A 22,241-nucleotide genomic window follows, 5' to 3' on the forward strand; every position below is an offset into this window, starting at 1 on the left:
TTGATTTTATACAAAGGAAGCAGCTCTTCATTTCTTTAGTAAGAGTTCCCTGAGTTTGTGAGCAAGTACATCTTCATCTGAAAGATACAGCAACTGTTACATAGTAGAAAGGAGCTTTCCAGTCTAGAGAACTAAACAATCTATTTTAATAGGACTCTAGAGAGTGTGAGATTGAGCAAAGGAAATGCACATAGTTCGAGGGGGCAGGTTTATGCTAACTCATGCAGGGTCTTTTAAGGCCATGTTTTAGGGCCTTGGACCTTCATCCCATGAGTCATATAAAGTTGTATATAGGGCATATAGAGAAAGAAAGTGATATGATCCGATTTTCATTTTGGTAGAAGCATTCTGCCATTGTATGGAAAATGACTTGAAGGCATGAAATTTATAAAAATTAGTCTAAAATATTTTTGTGCAGAAATAAATGGTATTTAATCAGCCATTTATTACCACCTGTGGTAATAGCCTTGCCTAAAATAAAGTTCACTTACCTATATTTTTTTCCCTGTAGTGACCAAGAATTTAAGTGAGAAAAGATCTGCCAAGTCATCTGAAATGTCACCAGTACCTCTGAGGTCAGCTAGCCAAACAGCTAAAGTCCACTTGCATCAGCCCCACAGAGTAAGCCAGGTACTTCAGGTACCAGCTGTTAATTTGCACCCCATCAGGAAGAAGGGACAAACAAGAGACCCTACATTGAGTGAGTATTAAAAATTAATATTATATTCATTTAATTAAATTCCAGGGGAATTAAAGTGACAAATAGAAATACTCAGAAGATCAGCTGTTGTAAGTTGTGTAATATCACATGAATCAGAAAATGTTTCACTTTCCCTAGAGATATTTGATAACAGCATGCATGTTTTAAATGTTAACCTTGGAATTCCTATAATACTAAAATGTTTATCACAAAAAAACTTATAGTAATATATCTTGGGTATTTGCATCAAAACTTGGGCAATACATCAAGGGCTTACTGCATTAAAAGATGAATTTAATGAAATACCAACTACAGGTGTAACCTGCAAAAACTGTGACAATTAGCCTGGCTAAGTGGCACATACCTGTAATCCCCGTGACTCCAGAGCCTGAAGTGGAGGATCAAAAGTTCAAGGCCAGCCTCAGCAACTTAGTGAAACCTTGTCTCGAAATAAAAAAATAAGGGCTGGGGATATAGCTCAGTTGGTAGAGTGCTTTCCTCTCATGCACAGGCACTGAATTCAATCCCCAGCACCACTAACTAGCTAACTAGATAAGATAGGCCGGGGATGTGGCTCAGTGGTTAATGCCCTTAGGTACAGTCCCTGGTACCAAAAAAAAGAAAAGAGAGGAAGAAAATGTAAAGTTTGTAAAGATTTATATATGCACCAAATTTCTTCCCCGCTTTTAGGCCATGTGAACATTATCCTGATTACTCTTTTTTTATTGTTTATCACTATTTCAGCCTTCAGATGGGAAGCTACATTAGATTTGGTTCCTAAAATTATTACTTAATCTAGACATTATGTATAATACATATTCAGTAGAAATTTGTGAATTTAATTTCATTTTATTTAAGGTACAAAGTTGAAAATAAATGCCCTCTCCCATGCCAGATTTTCAGTCTGGTATATTTAGAGACTCACAGATACTTCAGTATGTGTTTACTGTTATGCTGGGAGTATATACAGAACATATAAAAGAAAAAAACAAGAGGTATTTTTAGCAGAAGGAGTGACAAGGTGGGGCTTCAAAAGAAAGCTTTTTGGAGATAAGATTTAAGCAAAACCTTAAGACGGTTGATGAGGAAGGAAGTAATTAGGCAAAGATTTCAGAAAAATTGCTTCAAGCAGAGGAAACTGCTTAGTGTCTACAAGGAACTACAAGTGCTTTGCTGACTGACTGCAAATTGCATGCAGAGTACTGAAAGATATAGTAACTAAAGTTAACAGTTAGCATTTAGGGAGTTCCAGACACAGTTCACAGTGCTTTACTGACTATACATTTGTTTAGTCTTTATAATAACCCAATAAGAAAGGTAGTATTTTATCCTTACTGAGAATCTGTCATTAATATGTCAGAATTATAATTTGCTATGCTAAAAGGCAAGTTGTCATTGAGAAGCCATTAAAGAGATTTGAACAGAGAAAGTAATAATCCAAATTATGTTTGAGAATGCAGACTATAGTAGAGAATGCAGCAAGATCAGAGGTAGAAAGCCTGAATGGAAAGCTGATGTAACAGTTTATTGGAAATCGCTCAGGGCCTAGACTAGTTTAGTGACTGCAGAAATAAAAAGTGAATTGAATGCAAAATTGATAACTTTGTTAAGAGTGAGGGAAGGACAAATTTAGCTTTTATTGCTTAACTTGGATATCAGCACCTGAGAGGCAATACTGTGTGTACTCAATAGTCCTGTGTCATCCCCCCCATCTGCCCCTTATAATGTGACTGGTATTTGTGGATAAATATATTGTATATTAAAACTGTATTCAAGTGATACGGGTATACTGTGAGTAAAGTGTTTTCAGTGTCAAAAGCTGCTTGTTACGGGGCCACATCCTCATCAAACTTGTGCTTACTCTGCTGGTTAAGAACAGTGTCAGTAGTTCTTTGACATTTCTTAGAGAAGACCACATGTAAAAAGTCAGTTGTCAATATATTGAAAGCATTTCTGTTTGACCCTTGCTAAAAACAGTGCCAGCTGTTGGACAAGGGTAATGATAGAACTTTGCAAGAATGTTTCCACTAGGCTTCATACTATTTTTCTATAAATTCATGATTCTTTCTGTTGTTTACTTCTCTCCTGTAGTGTGAATTTAGTGCTCTTGAAAAGGGCTGGACTGGCAGCCCTGCAGCCTCTTCTGTGTACCCTCAGCACAGATGCACCACAGGTAGTGCCAGTGCCAGCATCCCCACACTGCCCCTGCCACATGCCTCACTCTGACTTGGAGAGGCCACCTCTAGAGGGGAGGAAAGAGTTTGAATCCATGTCTTCCCTCTTTAAGAATTCAAACAAGTGTGTCAATTGTGAGGGGTGGGGCACTATACTCAGACTGTTAAATTGATTTCTCTTCTGCCACAAGGCAAACTATTTATTATAAACTGGTCTGTGACCAGCTGAATTTGAATGATTAAACTAGAGGTGAGAATCTCTGTATGCCATTATCCAGTCATTTAGTCTCCGTTTGTCATTTACACATTTCAGTTGACTACACTAGCCATTGTACATTGTGGCTTTAGTAATGTAGTGATTTAGGCAACTATAGACATTTTAATTGTGAAATGGCACTTACTCACTTCTTTGATTTTTATTCTTAGGTTCAAGTTTACCTCAGAAAGTTTTAGGACCAACTGAAGAAATAAGTGGTAAGAAACATACAGAAGACACTCTGTCTGTGGTATCATCTTTACATTCTAGTCCTCCTGCATCTCCCCAAGGTTCCCCACGCAAAGGTAAGACAGACGTTTCTGGCTTGTTCTTGTTAAACTGAACATCACTTTCTAGCAAATATTTTGCTTTTTAGTCCATAAATGAATAATAGAAAAGTCCAACTGCTAAGACTTATTTTTTGAACTTTGATATTTCTTATTGAATTATTCAAATGCTTTTCAGTTGTTATTCATCCTATATCTAGGACTCCAGAATTCAGAGGGTAGTTCTTAACTTCTGTGACAGAGGGCCAACATAAATAAAAATAAGGCAGAGGTCTATGCCAATTCTTGATGTTATTTTCCAAATTTTCAGTATTTGAACATTTCAATGGAGTATTTGCCTATAAAAATTTCTACAGCAAAATTGTTTTTAAGCAAGTAAAGATGTAGAAAAAGGAACAAATATTTAAGTTGATACTTCCTTTTTTTAGCAATAGCAATTACCTTTTTATGTATCAGTATTTTGAACAATAAATACTTTTATAAATTTTTACATTTATACTTACACAGAACTGAACAACATAAAAAATCTGATGTCCTTGTTCTTTTACATGTGTTTTTATACTTAAAACCAGAGCTTTTCTTGGCTAGCCTAGACAGTGCCTATGGAGATTCCATTTCATCCTAATGCACATGTAACATCCTAGATAGGGTATATATTTCTTACATTGGCCTCTGTACCCTAGAAGACAAAGCTCCCTAATACTGGGATCTTCACAGATATAAAGGAATTACATCTTTAAATAATTATCACTTAAGATGGTACATAGGCAGACAGGAGATAAGTTTGGAAATTCTATCAAGACAGAGAAACTTCCAGAGTTTGCCTCAGCTCCCATGTTCTGAGTTTCATCTCATCTCATTCTTCAGGGCTCTTTCTTATTTTTTGCCACCAAACATAGCAGTGATGTCAGATCTGAGTTTGGATCCTGACTCTGTCCCCTGCTATATCTGTGTTATAGTATATAACTTATTTATAGGGTCAGGTTTTCTCTCTGAAAGATGGAGAGGAAAGACCATCTATTTTAGGGTGCTCAAAAGTTTAAATGTAATAATATTTATAAAGTCTTATTTGCTATAAATTAGCACCTCTTTTCTTTCCCTGCTGCCAACCCAGGGCAACATAGCTCCAGTACTCACCTGCTCTTTCTCACATAGCTGAGACTGGCTAGAATTTTCATTCAGATTTTACCAGGGAAAACTTCATAAAAATCAGAACACATAAGCAACATATATATAATATATAAACACATATATAAACACATATCTCTCATCCTGTTGTGACTCATACATGATTTTTTGAGGCACATGGACCTTATCTCTTTTTCTGGTCCCATCTAGAGTGCCCTCATCAGGTCTTGACAAGCAGGACTGGCAGCAGTGCCTTGGGAATCCTTGTGAACAGTGCTTGTGTGCTCCTAATGCTGTTGAAGGAGTACTTTACATCCCTCACCCCTTTTGGAAACTGTTCAGAGGTCCATTCCAGAATAGAAAATTCTGTAAGCAGAAAGCTAGTTGGATCTGATTTGGTGCCTGTGACTATATCTTGGAGGAAGAAATGTCAGGAATTGGAAGGCCCCCATTGCTCTTATTCCCAACAGAAAATCCACTCTCACCATTGGAATAGAAAAGTCTTTTTTGGATTGTCTTTCAGTGTGTAGCTGACAGTTGACTATGAAGTTTATAGATTTGTGAACCTGTCATAATCATGTTTAGAATCCTGAAGAAATTCTCTTGAGCACTGTTTCAGTTTGTTGTTCTGTCAAATATGTTTTGTCAAAACCTCAACTGAGCCAGGGATGGTGGCACAGCATCGAGGGAGGTTGAGACAGGATGATTGCAAGTTCAAAAGCAGCCTAAGCAACTTAGTGAGGCCCTAAGCAACTTAGCAAGACCCTGTCTTAAAATAAAAAATAATAAGGGCTGGGGATGTGGTTCAATGATTAAGCGCCCCTGGCTTCAATTCCCAGTACACACACACACACACACACATGAATGAATGAATGAATGAACAAACTAACGAATGAACTAATAACTCACTCAACTGACTATATTTGCATAGACAGGTTTTTGCCAATTGTCTGATTGAACAAAAATGTCATTACACTAAGTATGTTATTAGGTTCCATTCTTAGTTCTTGCTCAACTCTAGAATTATTTGTTTTCTCTCTATTTTCCCCCCTTCTTTCCATGTGCTAGTGGGGATTGTACCCAGAGTGGCTGTACCACTGAATTACATCCCCAGCCCTTTTTATTTTTCATTTTGAAATAAGGTCTCACTGAGTTGCCTAGACTGGCCTTGAACTTGCAGTCCTCCTGAGTAGCTGGGATTACAGATGTGCACCACCATGCCTGGGTTAAAATTACTTGTTTTCTGACAATTAAGAAAATAATCCTGTTTCATGTTTTCATAAGAGGAATTTAAACAAGCAAGCACTTAAAAGAGGGAAGTCAAGAGACTTTAAGCATTGTATCTTCCTTGGCGTTTAAGAAAGGCAACCTTTCTACCTTAGAGCCACAGCAGCATTAGAAATTATGTTTTATAAATATTATACTTATACCATTGGTGTGTTCCATTTGGTTTTTACTAAGCTTTTTCTTAGTAAAATCTGCTGGAAAACTCTAGACAGGCATAATTTCTTTCGATAAATAGTTCTGGTTACCTGTTACTCTATTTTTTTCTGATGATTTGACCACCTTGTTTTACTTTGAACACTTTTACCACCAGCTTGTTCCGATCAATATAACCCTTTTCCTATGTTCTGTCTTAAAATAACAATGTATTTATGCTATATAGTACATTTTCAATGCATTAAAAAATAAGTTGCTAGATTTCAGTTTTTCAGATGTTGTCAAGATAATAAAATTTTTAGTGAAATGTTATGTAAACCAGGCTGATTGTGATTAACTGGAAAGAATTAATTGATCATGTCAGGGTTTTTGCATTTCTCCCTCCAGTTGGCAGTATATCTGATCACAGCATCCTCCTGCGCCTCTCAGGGCCTTCCTCATCCCCTCCCCGTGAGTCCAGCATCGAGATCAGTGGCCAGAGCTGCCCCGGAATAGGTGGGGTTTACTTGCAAAAGAAAATCCTTCAGATTACCAGGAGCACAGCCAAAAGAACAGACAGGACCAAGAAGGCCACTGAGGAGAATAGAGACAGGACAAGTTATGAGAACACAACCAGAAAAAGAATGACATCCCCGTTTAGAAGATTTAGGGAAAGAACTCTTTCAAGGGAAAGACTAGTCAACAGCCAAAAAGAGGACGCAGATCACAATCAAGCTACAGACAGCTGTGAGAAAGTGAAGGATGTTGGAAGCAATATCAAAGATGAGAAAGGGAGTGACATCTTCAATTCAAATAGCCGAGGCAACAGTAATACTTTAAACTGCTTCCATACGCGATTCAAGTCTAAAAGGAGAAAGACACTCTGACGAAGTTCCTTATTTAATTTTAGTGTTGAATTTGTTTTCAGTTATTAATGTAAATGTAGCTTGAATTAAGCCATTTGGGCAGACAACTTAGTAAAATACTACTAATAAGCATTTAATGATTAATATTATAGGTCCTCTAGCAACAAAGTAATATTGATTAAAAGTGCCTTATTTGTACATGTTATTTTACTAATGTGTTGAGTTAGTAAACTTTATTCTCTTGTTTTCTGTAGTTGGCTTTATTTCCTGCAGCTGGGTCTGTGAGTGAAATAAATATAGATTTTCAGGAATTAGTGTTCATTTTCGCCATAAAACACCCGGTAATAATCTGATTTGAGTATTTTTGATTACCTGATTTGATTATCTCTCTGTGCCTTAGAGAATTTTATTGCCATCTTAGTACTCCCAAGTACTTTATAAGCAAATGGACAAAGATGAGTTTGGGAGGCAAGAAATTGTACCTTTTTCACATCCATTTTTTGTATCATCTGCCTTTCACATATCCAATTGAGGAAAGAGAAATAGATCTAACAGGTTCAAAATCATCTGGGAAACTTGTTTAAAAATGCTTTACTATGCCCCATCCCAGACCTCATAAATTGCCAGAAGTTGGCCTGGGAATATATATTTTAATAAGCTTTCCAGGTGAGTCTTGGAATACATTATATTTGAGAAATACTGAACCTAACACACAAGGATGAAATTATTTTTGAGTCAAAACTGTTCCATAGGATAAAAGAGTAATGATCTTTCTTTTGAGGAAGGTTTTTTTTTTTTTTTATGTTTTATTTCTTTTTTAATTTACCATATGCATTTTCTTGATCCTCTTGAAAATTGGCTAATCAGTTTATGGGCATAAGCAAATAACAATGATTCTCAAGCTCAAAGATGAGTGATATAACTCCAGAGGCTAGCTTATCTTGAGTCATCGTGGTTCTTGGGCCCCTAAGCCATAGGTTAATCACACATTTTCTGGGGCTTGATTCTTCTCCTTGAAATAGTTAATGAGGCTACTACTGTGGTTATTATACAACACATTTTTTCTTGAATGACTATAATTGTGTGTGAATAAACTCCCAAGATTCTTAAATCAGAAAAAGATCTTGGAGCTAAGCCTCTAGTTCTTAATGATGTTGCTAGGGATTGGTCCAAGATCATTATACATGTTGATCCTTTCTCTGTGAGCAAGAAGATACTGTTTGCTTTCTAGAGACCTACCCGCTTATTGGGATTAATAGGTCATTTCCTTTCATTTCTATACAAAAGTGTGGTTTCTATTCTTCCAGTTATCAAAATGGACCATTATGTACATTTAAACATCATGATGCAGATTTGGTTTTGGATCCTTCCACCTCATTCCATCCTTACCCTTTTAACCCAAAGAATACAAAAGAAAATCTCTGGCTATCTGCTGTGCAGTAAGTTATAGAAAATTTAAAACATGTAGTCCCTTTTTTTTTTTTTTTTCATTATACATTCTTCTAAATCTATCTGTTCAGCTGTTTAGTATTCTGCAAACAAATGAAGAATGAGAAAAGTAGGTGTAAAATTAAGTCCAAATCCAAAACAATCTTTAAAAACACTGAAACAGGACTGGGCTTAGTGACACACACCTGTAATCCCAGTAGGACCCTGTCTCAAAAAATAAAAAGACTATGGATATAATAGCTCAGTGCCTCAGTGCTAGAGTGCCTCTGGGTTCAGTCCCCAGTACCAAAAAAAAACAAAACAAAAAAAAATACTGAAACAGAACATGGGATATGACTCAATAGTAGAGCTTTTGCCTAGCATGTGGGATTTCTGGGTTTCTCCTCATCATCACAAAAAAATGAGTAATTCTCAACTCAGGGCAAGACTTCTTAGGTGGCATAATGAGAACTGTGGTAAGTATATGTAGTTCGAAAAACCAAAAATGTAGTTCTTTCCTTTGAGTCCTAACTCCCACCCCTTTCTCTAGGTAGTATTTTGCATTTAAATTAGGCCATGAAATATTTGCGTTAATTAAAGGAGGAGGCATAGGGCTAAAAAGAAATTGAGAAACTCTGTATACTTCTTAATATTTGTTATGTGCTTAATGCCTTCTTGTTTTATTAAATGCTTGTGACTGTGTGAAAACCTAGACCAGACATACCTTGGGACAGATTTTCTTAGTAATGCTGGATTTTTACTTTGCTATTGAATTTAGAGCATTGGTGAGATGTGGGTTAAGTAGGTAAACAGATATTTAGGGGAATGTATGGAGAAATTGGGCACTATTACATCTATATAGATGAAAACTGAGATGGCTACCTCTTTCTCTTTTTGTTTTCTAAATATTTTTATTTATCCTCTCCCTAACTACTCCCACTCTTATTCCTTTGTTTTGAAGTTTGATTAGTGTTTTGTTTTTCTTTTTTCCTTTCATTCAGGTTATGCACTTATACCATCAGTTAAATCGGACAACTTGTCTGACTCCAGTCATAGTGAGATCTCTTCACGTTCCAGCATCGTGAGCAATTGTTCTGTTGACTCTATGTCTGCAACTCTACAGGATGAACGGTGTTCTCAGACTATGTCAGTCCCTGAGTCCATTGGGACATTGGAAAAGACAGAGCACTCCTCAGGGATAGGAGACCATACTCAGCTTGGTCCTGGGTAACCATCCTTGTCTGTGTTTGCATCATAAAACCTAAGCCAAGAGACCATCCTTAAGCAGTACTCCCCATCTTAGCTTGTGTGAAGGCCAAGTGCGTATCTATGCTAAATATGGAAATAAATACATTTTGAAAGAAGTATGATTTTTTTTTCTTTTTGTGTACTGGGGATTGAACCCCAGGACACTTTACCACTGAACTGCACCCCAACCCTTTTTTATATTTTATTTTGAGACAGGATCTTGCTAAGTTTCCAAGGCTAGCCTAAAACTTGCCATCCTCCTGTCTTAGTCTTGCTTCCCAGCTATGTATGCTTATTTTAAAGTGTTTCTGAATTGAAGTAACTTCTATCATTATATATCTTTTCAGTCAAAAAGAACTTAGAAATGTACCTACTATTGATCTGGGGAAGGTGGTACTTAAAATTCTGGCTATTAGGGCTAAGGATTTTTAGCCCAATGATAAATTTGTGTGGTAGAGTGCTTACCTAGCCTAGCCTGCACAAGGGCGGTGGGTTGGATTCCCAGCAACACTCCCATCACCACCACCACCCCCACACACACCCCAAAAAAAAGAAGAAAAAGAAACTGGCTGATAGGTTGGAGGTTTCTCAGAAAGGTTGTATAATATAAAGTACACCTCCACAAGGCCTGGTGGCATATGCCTGTAATCTCAATAACTTAGGAAACTGAGACAGGATAATAGCAAGTTCAAAGCCAGCCTCAGCAACTTGGAGAGGTTCTAAGCAACTTATTGAGACACTGTCTCAAAAATTTTTAAAAAGCTGGGGGGAAAGATTGAGTATGTTGCTCAGTGGTTTAGTGCCCCTAGGTTGAATCTATAGTATCAAAAAAAAAAAAAAGTACACCCCGTGTTGTGCATATCATAGACAGGTGGGGAGAGTAGTACCAGTCCTTGAACTTCTTGTCTGAAAACATCACTTGAATAAGAATAATGAGTTAGCAAAGATTAATCTTTTTTAAAAAACTTAACTCCAATATGAATATGTAACAACAAATTCCAATCATTATGACAGCTGTAATGTACCAATAAAAAATGTAGAAAGAGAAAAAAATTTGACTTCAAATTTCTATTTAGAATCAAGCAAAATAGAAATCTTCAATAAAGCATGGAAAAACTTTATTCTAAAGTAATAAATATTGTTAAATTTCATCTACTTTAATATATGTATTTTAAGATATATTTTAGTATATTCATTTGTAAAGGTTTCTAAGTTGTGATTATCATAGAATAAGTTTTTCTATAAAAATTAACCTTTTTTCTTGTTTGTTTTGTTATTGTTGCTTGTTTTGTTTTTTTCCTGTTCTGAGGATCTAATCCAGGTTCCCAGATATGCTAGGCAAGCTCCGTACCACTGAGCTAAATCGCCAGCCCCAAATACTGAATATTTTAGATTTCACAGTCTGTAAGATCTCTATTACAACTACTTTGCCTTTTTTAACACTAAAACAGCTGTAGACAGTACATAAACAAATAGGCATTACTATGTCTCAATAAAAATTTATTTACAAAACTAGGCAGAGGACTGAATTTGACCTTGGCCTGTAGTTTACCAACCCCTTCTCTATATTATAAATAAAGGGTTCACAAATTTTTTGTGAAGATCTCGATAGGAAATAGTTTAGACTAGCAGGCCGTGTACAGTTTTATTGAAACCCTTTAAAATATAGAAACCTTTCTTTGCTCCAAACTATACAAAAATGGGCTGTTGGCTACATTTGGCCAATCAGCCTAAGTTTGAGGATTCTTCCTATAAATGATAGGATTCATTTAGTAAATAGTGGGGGAAGTTGCTGTTTCCTTGGTACTATACTTGGCTAACCTCAGGTGTAACTTGAAAAATAAAACATGGTTCAAGTTGGGGATTCTTAAGTCTACCCATTGGAGAAGAGTATATTGAAAAAGAATGAGAAGGTTAATTTTATTTCACTTAAAATTTATTTAAAAATTTTTTTAGGAAATGTTGCCTAAGCATTTGAGTTTTTCATTATATGTTTCTAGCTGCGTATGTTCTGTTTCTTATAAGAGGTCATACTTGGAATGGACAAAAGAAAGATTTCCCAGTAAGCCAGTAAATTACTTCTAATTGTGTCTTATTTCCGATTGTAGGTGGACACTTTCAAAGCCATCTCTAATCAAGGGTTTAGCTGTCTCCACTTCTATGAGCAGTGAAGAGATTTCTCATGAGCATATTGTTATTGAAGCAGCTGATAGTGGTCGTGGAAGTTGGACTTCCTGTTCAAGCAGCTCCCATGACAACTTTCAGAGCCTTCCAAACCCAAAAAGCTGGGACTTTCTGAACTCCTACAGGCATACTCATTTGGATGATCCCATTGCGGAAGTGGAACCCACTGACTGTGAGCCCTACTCCTGTCCTAAAGGCTGCTCTAGGACTTGTGGCCAGTGTAAGGGAAACCTAGAGACTAATCAGTTGAGACAGAGTTGGGCCTCCTCCAGTTCTCTGTCTGATATATATGAACCAAACTATGGGACAGTTAAACGAAGAGTGTTGGAGAGTACCCCCACTGAGTCGTCTGACAGCTTGGACCCCAAGGATGCCACTGACCCAGTTTATAAAACTGTCACTTCAAGCACAGAAAAGGGCTTGATTGGTAAGTTATGTGTTTTTTGTTGTATATTTGGTATTTAGAGATTGTGGCAAAAAAGAAAATAATAAGGCATTGGAATATATTGACCTTGGATGTTATTCTCGGGGAAAAAAAATCGTTCTCTTTGTTCCTAAAATTCATGACTTCTCAAGGGCCTTGGAGCAGATATTCAAACCATTAAAATGAAAAGTCTGGTGTGAAGATATGTAATTAAGTGAATACATTTATCGTGTTATTTTTAAGATATTTTTGTTTTGTTGAAGAACATCATCACATTACTATACAGTAGTAATAAAGGGATTCTTCCCTTTGTCATAAGGGAATAGATTGTTTGGACCACAATTGCTATTGCATGCACGGTAAAAACATTAATTCTTCTGTTACTTTTAGGTAATAAAAGTAAGGGGGAATATATGATAAAGAAATCGAGAGTGGGCTTAGTAGAGCATATGTTTAGCATGCAGGAAGCTCTGGGTTCAATCCTCAGTACCATGAAGAAAGAAAGAAATCATTCTGAAATGTTTTTCATTATAACTTTCTGGTGCATATCATTAGTGTGCCAACTAATTTGAGAATTTCATTCTAGGCTTTCATAGTGTATTTAACCATCAAATCTCATTTTTGAAAAATGTATTCCCTGAATTATATAAATACTTGAATGACTATTTGTTAAATCAGTATTATTCATTATCAGTTCTTAATTCTGTGACATAGTCGTGATATCACATTTAATTACTAAAATGTGTTTATTTTATAGTCACTTGTTAAATTGCACTATAGATTGGGTGTTTAGTTCTCATTCATTTTTTTCCTAAGGATTTTTTTTTTTTAGTAAACCTTTTTAGGTAACCCCACTGTAGGGATATGTGTACGAGAATATAAAAATCTTTCTCTTATCCAAATGGGAATGTACATTTTTAAATTCTTCATTTCTTAGTGGCTCTTGGAAAATCACTTACATTCTTCATTCTTCTCTTGATAACTGAAATGGACATCCTCTCTGACCTTGATATCACATTCAAATTATGCTAGTAGATGTATAGAAATTTCAATATGGACAAACCTAATCCTGTAATAAGAGAATTAATATTAGAATTATTTAATAGTTCTTTCAAATGTATTCTTACAGGCATTTTTTTGTTTTGAAAATCAGTTGCATAAATCAAAATATACTGAGCCATTTGTCATGTAGGTCTCATGGATTTGTCTTCATTGCATGGAGCTTCCTCTTTTATCTAATTCTCATGTTTTTTGAAGCTTTGCCCTAATCCCAACATTTATAAAAAACTTATGAAAAAAAAAAGATTTAAAGTCAACATTAATTTGGGGGTTTTTGTTTATTTGTTTTGGGTACTGGGGATTGAACTCTGGGACACTCAACCACTGAGCCACCTCCCCAGCCCTATTTTGTATTTTATTTAGAGAAAGACAGGGTCTCACTGAGTTGCTTAATGCCTCGCTTTTGGTGAAGCTGGCTTTTTTCTTGGGTTCTGGGGATTGAACCCAGGACCTTATGCTTGCGAGGCAGGCACTCTACCAACTGAGCTATGCCCCCAGCGGTGAAGCTGGCTTTGAACTGGTGATCCTCCTGTCTTAGCTTCTTGAGCTGCTGGAATTACAGCCATGTGCCACTGTGCCCAACTAAAGTCATTATTAACTTTTAATGCCCACTGAAGATCAGATAAACCTAATTTAAGATGAATTTCCTAAAATTATGGATTTGGTTTCTTCTCCATTTAATCAGAAAGCAGAAGTTAGAAGTAAGGTCCTGGTCCTAAGAGAAATGAGTTCATCCTTATCAGGAAAGTTAAATTTGTCTGAGTGCCTGGACTGAGAACTAACCTGCCCAGTAGTACCATAGAACAGTGGTTCATGTCTCAGGAAAGGTTAAAACAACTCTCTAGTGATCCAAATGTCCTTTTGGTTTGGGGTGTGTGTGTGTGTGTGTGTGTGTGTGTGTGTGTGTGTGTGTGTGTGTGTTGTTTTGTTGTTTGGGTTTTTTGGGTTTTTTGTAATGAAAACTCTACTAACCAATAGAGTATGATGTTTAGGGTGAACTTTTAAATGTTTGACTCTGTCATCTTTAAGACTAGCATTAGTTCAGGAGTTTGTCACGCACTTCTATGATGTGAGTGCTACAGAAGGAAGTTTGTCATCAGTGTCATTCATCTTCAGCACACTCTAACGTTTATAAATTAACATAATTGTATTTTTAATGTAACCTGTGTTTTAAAAACAGGTTTCAATATTGTTTATTAAGCTTTCTAAAAATGTTTTAATCTGTCATTATATTTAAATTTATTTTATCCATTTTAATTTCTTTTGTCATCATAATAAGTTTCTCTGTGTGTGTATTATTTCTTACATTTTTCATTAACATTTCCACTGCTTATTTTTCATGCCAGTGTACTGTGTCACTTCACCCAAGAAGGATGATAGGTATAGGGAGCCACCTCCTACTCCTCCAGGATATATGGGAATTTCTTTAGCGGACCTAAAGGAAGGACCCCACCTGCACCTAAAACCTCCTGATTATAGTGTGGCAGTGCAGAGGTCAAAGATGATGCATAACAGCCTCTCTAGACTGCCACCAGCTTCTCTCAGTAGCAGCCCTGTGACCTGTGTTCCATCGAAGATTGTAACTCAGTCTCAGAGGCATAATTTGGAGCCATCCCATCCTAAACTAGCAGATGTGACTGATGCAGATAGCGAAGCAGATGGTATGTTGACAACCTACCTTAATGGCTCTTAAATGAATTGCCGAATCAATAATAAATGATCTTTACTCTGGTTATTTTATGGTAATTAATGTTTTTTTTTATTTCTGTCTAAAAAAATAAGAAATCCCTAAATATGATGGTGTGTTTTTTTAAATGGAGATGCAAGCTGCTCCTTTTTGTGAGCCCAGTACCTTTCTGCTGAGTCCCAGTAGAGTATTCTTATCTTTGATAGAATAGCAACTCAGTCTAATAGGATAATTTTCAGAAGAAGCACTTGATATCAGTGGAGTTGTGGCTTACAATAATGCCTGGAAGTGTTTCAAATACAAAATTGTCTGAAATCATGTTACTGATACAGTTCCTCTTATTTGCCATGTCCTTGACTGCCTTTGTACCTGTGGTAATAGTTTGAAAAAAATAATTGGGTTTTTTTTTTCTTTCTTTCTTTTTTAAGTTGTAGATGATCACAATATCTTTATTTATTTATGTGGTACTGAGAATCAATCCCAGTGCCCCACACATGCAAGGCAAGTGCTCTGCTACTGAGCCACAACCCCAGCCCCAGTAATTGGCTTTTTTTTTTTTTTTTTTTAATGAGCTAAATGGTCATAAATCATGAAAATTTTATTTTTTTTTTATTATTGTAAACAAATGGGATTAATTGGCTTTTTTAAATCAATTTCTTTTGTTTGTTTTTTGTGGTACTGGGGATTGAACCCAGCAGTTATATCCTCAGCCTTTTTTGAGACAGACTTCTTACTATATTGCCCAGGCTGACCTGAAATCTGGTAATCCTCCTGCCTCAGTCTCTTGAGTAGCTGGGTTTATAGACAAGCACCACCACACCCAGCAAAAATAATTGAGGTTTTATCCTTTTGAACAATAAAATAATAAAATGAATTTAAAACATTTATGAAATTCCAGTTTTTTTCCACCCTTTGGTGTGATCAGAAATGTCATTACAATAAAATCTAGGCCTTGATGGGCTGTTTTTTAGAGGATTTCTGTGTTGAGATCTGTAAATTTTCTAACAGATCACTAGATTATCACTTGATCTTTATTAATATGCTGATCTGTTATTTGTGGGTTTTTTTAATTTTCAGAAAATGAACAGGTGTCAGCAGTCTAACCATTGGATGACCCTTTTGAAGACCACCAAAAGTCTTAGAGAAGTCAACAGAACCCCTGATGATTCCGCAGGCCATTGCCAACCAATAGCTTGCTGCTACTACTAACCCAGAGGTTTCATTGTACTCTGAGCAATGAGATAGACCTATGTAATACTTGCTTTCATTTAATTCCTGAAGATGCAGTTTCCTCAGCTATCGATGCTGTGCCTGGATACCATTCTGCACTTTGCACACCATACCTGCCTTGGGACCGACCACATTACAGAACCAATCCAAACTGAGTCATCCCCATGTATATCACTGTAGGTTTTCCTTTTTAACAAGTTATTTTAAAGGTAGTGGTATTATTATTTCCAAGCTATAGCTTGGACTAAAAGGACAAATTCAAAATGTCTGCCAATATCAAAGTTACTCTTGTATATTTAAAAAGTAATTTATTATTTAAAGTGTTGTGGTTTTGTTTGTATGTGGGAGCCCTTGTTAGCTGATGTTTGTTCGAGGCCATAAAACTGTCTCTGATCTGGCTGAACAGAAGTCATCTTGTAAAGATGATGTGCTTGATCTATACAGAAATGTAACTTGATCTGAGCACCAATGCAGTGGGGTGGGGGAATCTCAGTTTGAGTAAGCTAAGAAGCTCTTTGCAGTGGAAGTGTTAGGAACCTTCTAGATCATAATATGAAATGAAGCTGCCACAGGGTTTCTTGTAGGACCTTTGGGGAAGGGGAGGGGAGGTAAAATAATAGGTAGAACCCTAATTTCCAAAGAATGAATGTCAAATGACATATATAAAATTCTTTCTGAAGGGGAAGTCATGCTGCATCTAATTATAAACTAAAAGTATAAACCCAATAGAGAATGAGTTCCAGAGAATTCTACTCTATGGAAACCCTAAACTAAAAATTCTGACAATTCAAGTATGGAGTTCAGTTTTTAAAAGAAGTATAATCATTGGTGTTGTAATCAAGAAGATGAATTTGATCTTATGCATTGTCCTGCAACATACTACCCCCACATATCTCAGCACAGGGTTGCATCCATCTTGATAAAAACATGCAGCTCTGAGCCCTCTCAGTAAAGCTCAGTAGCCCATCAAGGTAGATAACAGGTTGAAAACTCTGTGGGAGAAAGAGTTGAATGATTGTCTCCGAGTTCTCATTTTAGCCCTTGATGGAACATACCTTTCTGTCCTCTTGGGCATAGCATTCTTAATTTAAGTATTTAATTAAAATTTCAGTGACTGTTTACTAGATGAAGTTAGTAAAATTAACGTTTTCTATATATATCGAGTTTAAATTTTTTTCATTTGTTTTTTAATGTAAAGGCAAGTGAGATTTTCACAAATTTCTGTGATAACAAAAAAAAAAAAAAAAGGAGGAAAAAAAATAGAACAAAACAAGCCAAAGCCATTAAGGTGCACTATCCAGATCAACTTGGAGCCTAAATGGGTTTACTTCAGAATGATTCTCCATATGTGACCATACAGGATTTAGTTTGTGACTTCTTTTTTAGGAATCTGTATTTTTTCCCCCTGGCTTTCTCCTCTCTCTTCCTGTCCCCTTTCTTTTAAAATCATAAATGAATTCCAGGTCATAAATGGTAGTAATTCATATTTTTCCCATCAAAATGATTATCTCTCTGGAGAAAAAAACATTAATCTGAAACTTGAGTCTTAGAGATTAACCCCAGTATTTTAAAATAAAGCTAGGTGACTCCATAGTTTTCTTGGTCCTTTGAAGAGAAAAGTGAATCAAAAAGACTGATTTGAAAGTCATACTCTAGTGATTTGGTCTATAAATAGTGGTTCTCTGATTATAAGTTTTTTATTTTCTGATTTGCATAATGTTTTTGTGTCCTCAGCAAAAAAAAAAAAAAAAAAAAATTTCTATAACCACCTTTTTATCAAGTTTAGGTATTCTCACCATTTTATATCCATTACTCCAGAAAAATGTGCTATTTGCACAGCATCTGTTTATTTAGCAGGTCTTTCAAACCAAATGGAAGCCTTACTGTCTTTAGCCTTAGCGATGTAAATAATACCTTGCTCAGAGAGAGTTGAGGCCTGTGGTTTTAGACTTGCACCATGTAGCTGCCTTTGTTGTATCTAGCTTTAACTGTGAGTGTTTGGATCAGCTGATCACATTGATCAGGAACTAAAACCAAATGCTTCGTAGTTTGATATGTATGAATCTCTTACAAAATCATGAACTTTTTATTTTTTTCAAATTTTAATTTAGGGTACATTTCTGCCTTTTCTTAGTTTCTCATATGACTAGAACAGGGAAGCCTTAACTTGTCTTTGCTCCAGTTCCAAATCCCTTTTTGTGTTTATTTTATAAATGTAAACTTCATTGAAATGGCTAGTGCCCACTCTTCCCACCACAACTCTACATCTGCCAAAACTTGTAAAACAGTAAACCCTCAGTGTAAACTTTTGCCAAATGGTATGCTTCAACAAAATCTCTTTGTAATACAAGATTTGGAGAATTAGTAAATCCAGCACATAGTTCCATTAAAGTTTATTATAATTAATAGATTCTCATTTCCTCCAAATGATGATTTCAAGATGATCTTCGGGGGAAAAAAATTCTTTAATGGGTTTTTCATGAAGGTGATAAGTCAGATCATTGTCATCTATATCACTTTCCTGAGCATCTCTTCTAGACAGGAAATGCAGCAGTAATCAAAGGGATTTCTAAGAACAAACCAAGAAAGGTGTTCTTTATAAAGTATTCTTTCCCCTACAAAAAAAAAAGGTGGTGCGGGTGGGGGGTCCTTTATATAGTTAAAACGGTGATTGTTATTTGGATATAAAAGTTTGTAGAAAACATTCTGTTAAAGTATATCCTTTTAGCTGACTTAAAGGCTAGAAATAAAGGATAAATCTTCAGAAAAGTAATGAATACATTTTTAAATGTAAACTTGAACCCCAGTTCATCTTCAGCTTTTGTTGTGCTTCTTTTAAGGCTTCTTTATTTTTAAAATACAGAATGCAGTTAAATTTGATTAAAATTGAAGCGTAAGCTTATCAGCAAAAGACAAAAACAAAATTGCACAGTTTTAATTATCAAAATGCAATTATACTGCACAATTCAGTGATTGTATGGTATCCTGTAACAAGCAATGTTTGTCTCCTATTTTTTGATACCTCTTAAACTTATGTCTTTTAGAAAGACAGTGCCTCTGTATGCTTTTTGTATTTTTACTGAGTGTAAATATTTGTTATATTTTTGGTTAAGAGAATGTAAAAGTACCATTTATTATTACCATATCTACTAATACATTGGTGGAATCAATAAAGAATCTACATTAACGTTCTCTGTACTTCATTGTAAATGTATGGAATAGATGAAATAATTATACGTGCTGTTCTGGGATCTGTGTTGGTGGGCAGGCTTTTTTTTTTTTACACGGTGCTGGGATCGAACCCAGGGCCTTGTGCTTGTGAGACAAGCACTCTACCAACTGAGCTATATCCCTAGCCCTAGGCCTTATTTTTTTAAGTGTGCAGAGAAATTGGAGTGGTCTGTTACTGTTACTGTTGACCCACATGGAATCTGTGAAACAACTGTTTTGGTTAAAATTGTGTCTGATTGCAAACCAATTAACAGTGACTTAAACCCCATTAGGAATTGTTTTTCTTTTATAACAGAGAAGTCCCCAAACTGTTCAGTTTGATACAGTAACTCTACAATGCTGTATGCTGTAAAGGACTTTGAGAACCTGACAGAACCCAGGGAATCACCTCAGTACTTTAGGAAGGAAGGATTTAGAGGGAAAGATACAAATACACAAGTTCCTTTTGTATTTCTGCTTAACATCCCAGTAGTCAAAACTGTTGTATGACCTCTGTCTCTAAGGAAATTAGGGAAGTGATCTGTTCTGAGCATTTGATAGCCCAAACAAAATTAGAGTTCTTTTCAGTGAAGAATGAGAATGGATATCAGCTGGGCGGATAGTTGGGTCTACCACAGCATACTACTGCCAACTCTTTTGGACAAGTATATGGTAATGCAACCTTTTTTTGCAATCAGGGACCTGTCAAAGAAGAAGGAAATTCTGCTTTAGCACCCCTTTGTAAAATCTCCAGTCTTTGTTGCCAGGTCTTCCATATTCTTAGTTCTCCCCTTCCAAATAAACACCAGGTTTTTCCCGTGACAGTTTCTCCCATCTCTCTCATTTTTTCTTTGATTTGGAAAATATTAAACACAAATGAAGTTAGTTGGATAACAGCTAGCCAAAAGCATCAAACCCTATGCAGGAATTTGTAAAACTTTATTTAGGAAAAGAATCTGTAGATGTAATAATTAAACACTTTGGGATAAGATTACTTTGGATTACCTGATGGGGCCTAAATGCTGGTGGAACTATTCTTATAAGAAAGAGGAAAAGGGAAATATAACACACACACAGGAAAAGCCAAAGTGAAGATGGAGCACAGAGATGTAGCCACAAGTCAAGTAATGCCAGCAGCAGGAACGGGATGAGATGGAGGGCTCGCTCCTGGAGCCTCCAGAGAAAGTCCTACCCTGCTGACCTCTTCATTTTGGACTCCTAACCTTGAGAATTTTGAGATAATTTATTTCTGTTGCCTTAAGCCACCTAGTTTTTGACAATTTTGTTAACAGCCCTAGGAAACTAATACAATAAGTTTATTTGCCTGTTGTTGGGGACCTAGACCCTGTAGTTCAGCAATGCGGAGGTCCATAAGCAAACCTCAGGAACCTTCCACCTCTCCCCACTCCTAGGAAGCATGTGATCAATCTAGGAGAGAGACACTATCCCAGAGTCAGCCTATTGTTTTCCTCCTCTCAAGACATTCAGGTAAGTGTGTACCAGTATTGTGATTTTAATTGCAGTTTCCATAGTGATTAATAATTGATGCATCTTTTCAAGTATTTATTGGTTATTTGGACACTTTTTTTTTTAAAAGATATTACAAAATCAATGAACCTTTTTTTTTATTGTAAACAAATGGGGTACAACTTAGGCGTACCATTTGTGTAACCTATTTGGACACTCTTGGAACGTGTTTAGGTTTTTATTTTCTATTTGTTGCTAAAATATATGAATGCAGGGCTGGGGTTGTGGCTCAATGGTAGAGCACTTGCCTAGCATGTGTGAGGCTCTGGGTTTGATTCTCAGCACCACACATAAATAAATGAATAAAGTAAAGGTCCATCAACAACTAAAATATATATAAAAACAATTATTAAAATATATATGAGTACAGCTCCCTTAGATTCTAACAATTTATATATTCTTTTAGATTATTCTGCATGCTAATATGCTCATAAAAATTTATAATTTATAATTTTATTATATTGACCAAAATGTTCAGTGTTGAACAGAAGTGGTCAGAGTGGAATTCTTATCTTTGTCCCTGATCTCGGGGAAATCATTCACATTTCTTTCACCATTAAATGCCATGGTGTTTATGAGTTTAAGGAAGTATTAAACTTTTTTAAAAAAAAGTTTAATACTTTGTTAAAAAGGATTTATGATTTAGCCAGGCATGGTGGTACACACCTATAATTCCAGCAACTCAGGCAGCTGAGGCAGGCGAATCACAAGTTCAAGACCAGCCTCAGCAACTTAACAAGACCCTGTCTCAAAAAGGACTGGTGCAGGCTGGGCTTGTGGCTCAGCAGTTGAGCGCTTGCCTAGCACATGTGAGGCACTGGCTTCAGTCCTCAGCACCACGTAAAAATAGAGGTATTGTGTCCATCTACAACTAAAAGATATATTTAAAACAAAAGGACTGGGGATACAGCTCAGGGATAGAATGGCCCTGTGTTCAATCTCCAGTATCTGCCACCAAAAAAAAGAAAAAATGAATTTATGGTTTTGAGTATTGTCAAATGCTTTTCTTGAATCTATTTGATGATCAGTCAAATTGTTTTCCCATTATCTGTTAACTGTGGTCTTTAAGGGAAGTATACAGCCTTAAATGCATATATGAAAAGAAAGGCTAAAAGCTGATTAAGCATTGTTCTCAAGAAACCAGAATAATAACAAAATTAAACCTAAATAGGAAATAATAGCACAAATTAGTTTAATATATAACATGTCCCCCTCAAAAGGTTAACAAAACAATAAGTTGATTCTTTGAAAAGACTAATAAAATTGACAAACTGTTGGTGATAATGATTAATGAAAAAAAAGGGCAGAATTAATGTTAGGACTAAAAAGTAATCATCATGACTGAAAAGTTTATTGGAGAGAATAAGACACAGGAATTGATAATAAAACAGCTCATGTGGCTGAGGGTGTAGCT

At 36.0% G+C, this 22,241-nt stretch overlaps 1 protein-coding gene across 9 annotated transcripts in view; it reads left to right on the forward strand.

Moving 5' to 3' along the window:
* The window catches only part of Rapgef6 (Rap guanine nucleotide exchange factor 6), a 212,625-nt gene extending 194,758 nt beyond the window's left edge, over positions 1-17,867 (forward strand). For 6 of the 9 annotated variants that reach the window (XM_047556030.1, XM_047556031.1, XM_047556033.1 and 3 more), the window contains 6 exons: positions 512-700; positions 3,301-3,435; positions 9,260-9,485; positions 11,615-12,117; positions 14,520-14,834; positions 15,938-17,867. In XM_047556030.1, coding sequence (XP_047411986.1) covers positions 512-700; positions 3,301-3,435; positions 9,260-9,485; positions 11,615-12,117; positions 14,520-14,834; positions 15,938-15,963 — 1,394 coding nt within the window. In that variant the 3' untranslated portion in view covers positions 15,964-17,867. Of the gene's footprint in view, positions 1-511; positions 701-3,300; positions 3,436-6,372; positions 8,297-9,259; positions 9,486-11,614; positions 12,118-14,519; positions 14,835-15,937 lie in introns of those variants that run through there. The other 3 variants (XM_047556037.1, XM_047556038.1, XM_047556039.1) reach the window with 2 other exon arrangements.
* Positions 17,868-22,241: the final 4,374 nt, after the last annotated feature.

This window comes from Sciurus carolinensis, chromosome 6 (assembly GCF_902686445.1).
Source record: "Sciurus carolinensis chromosome 6, mSciCar1.2, whole genome shotgun sequence".
In the NCBI taxonomy this organism is placed as follows: domain Eukaryota; kingdom Metazoa; phylum Chordata; class Mammalia; order Rodentia; family Sciuridae; genus Sciurus; species Sciurus carolinensis.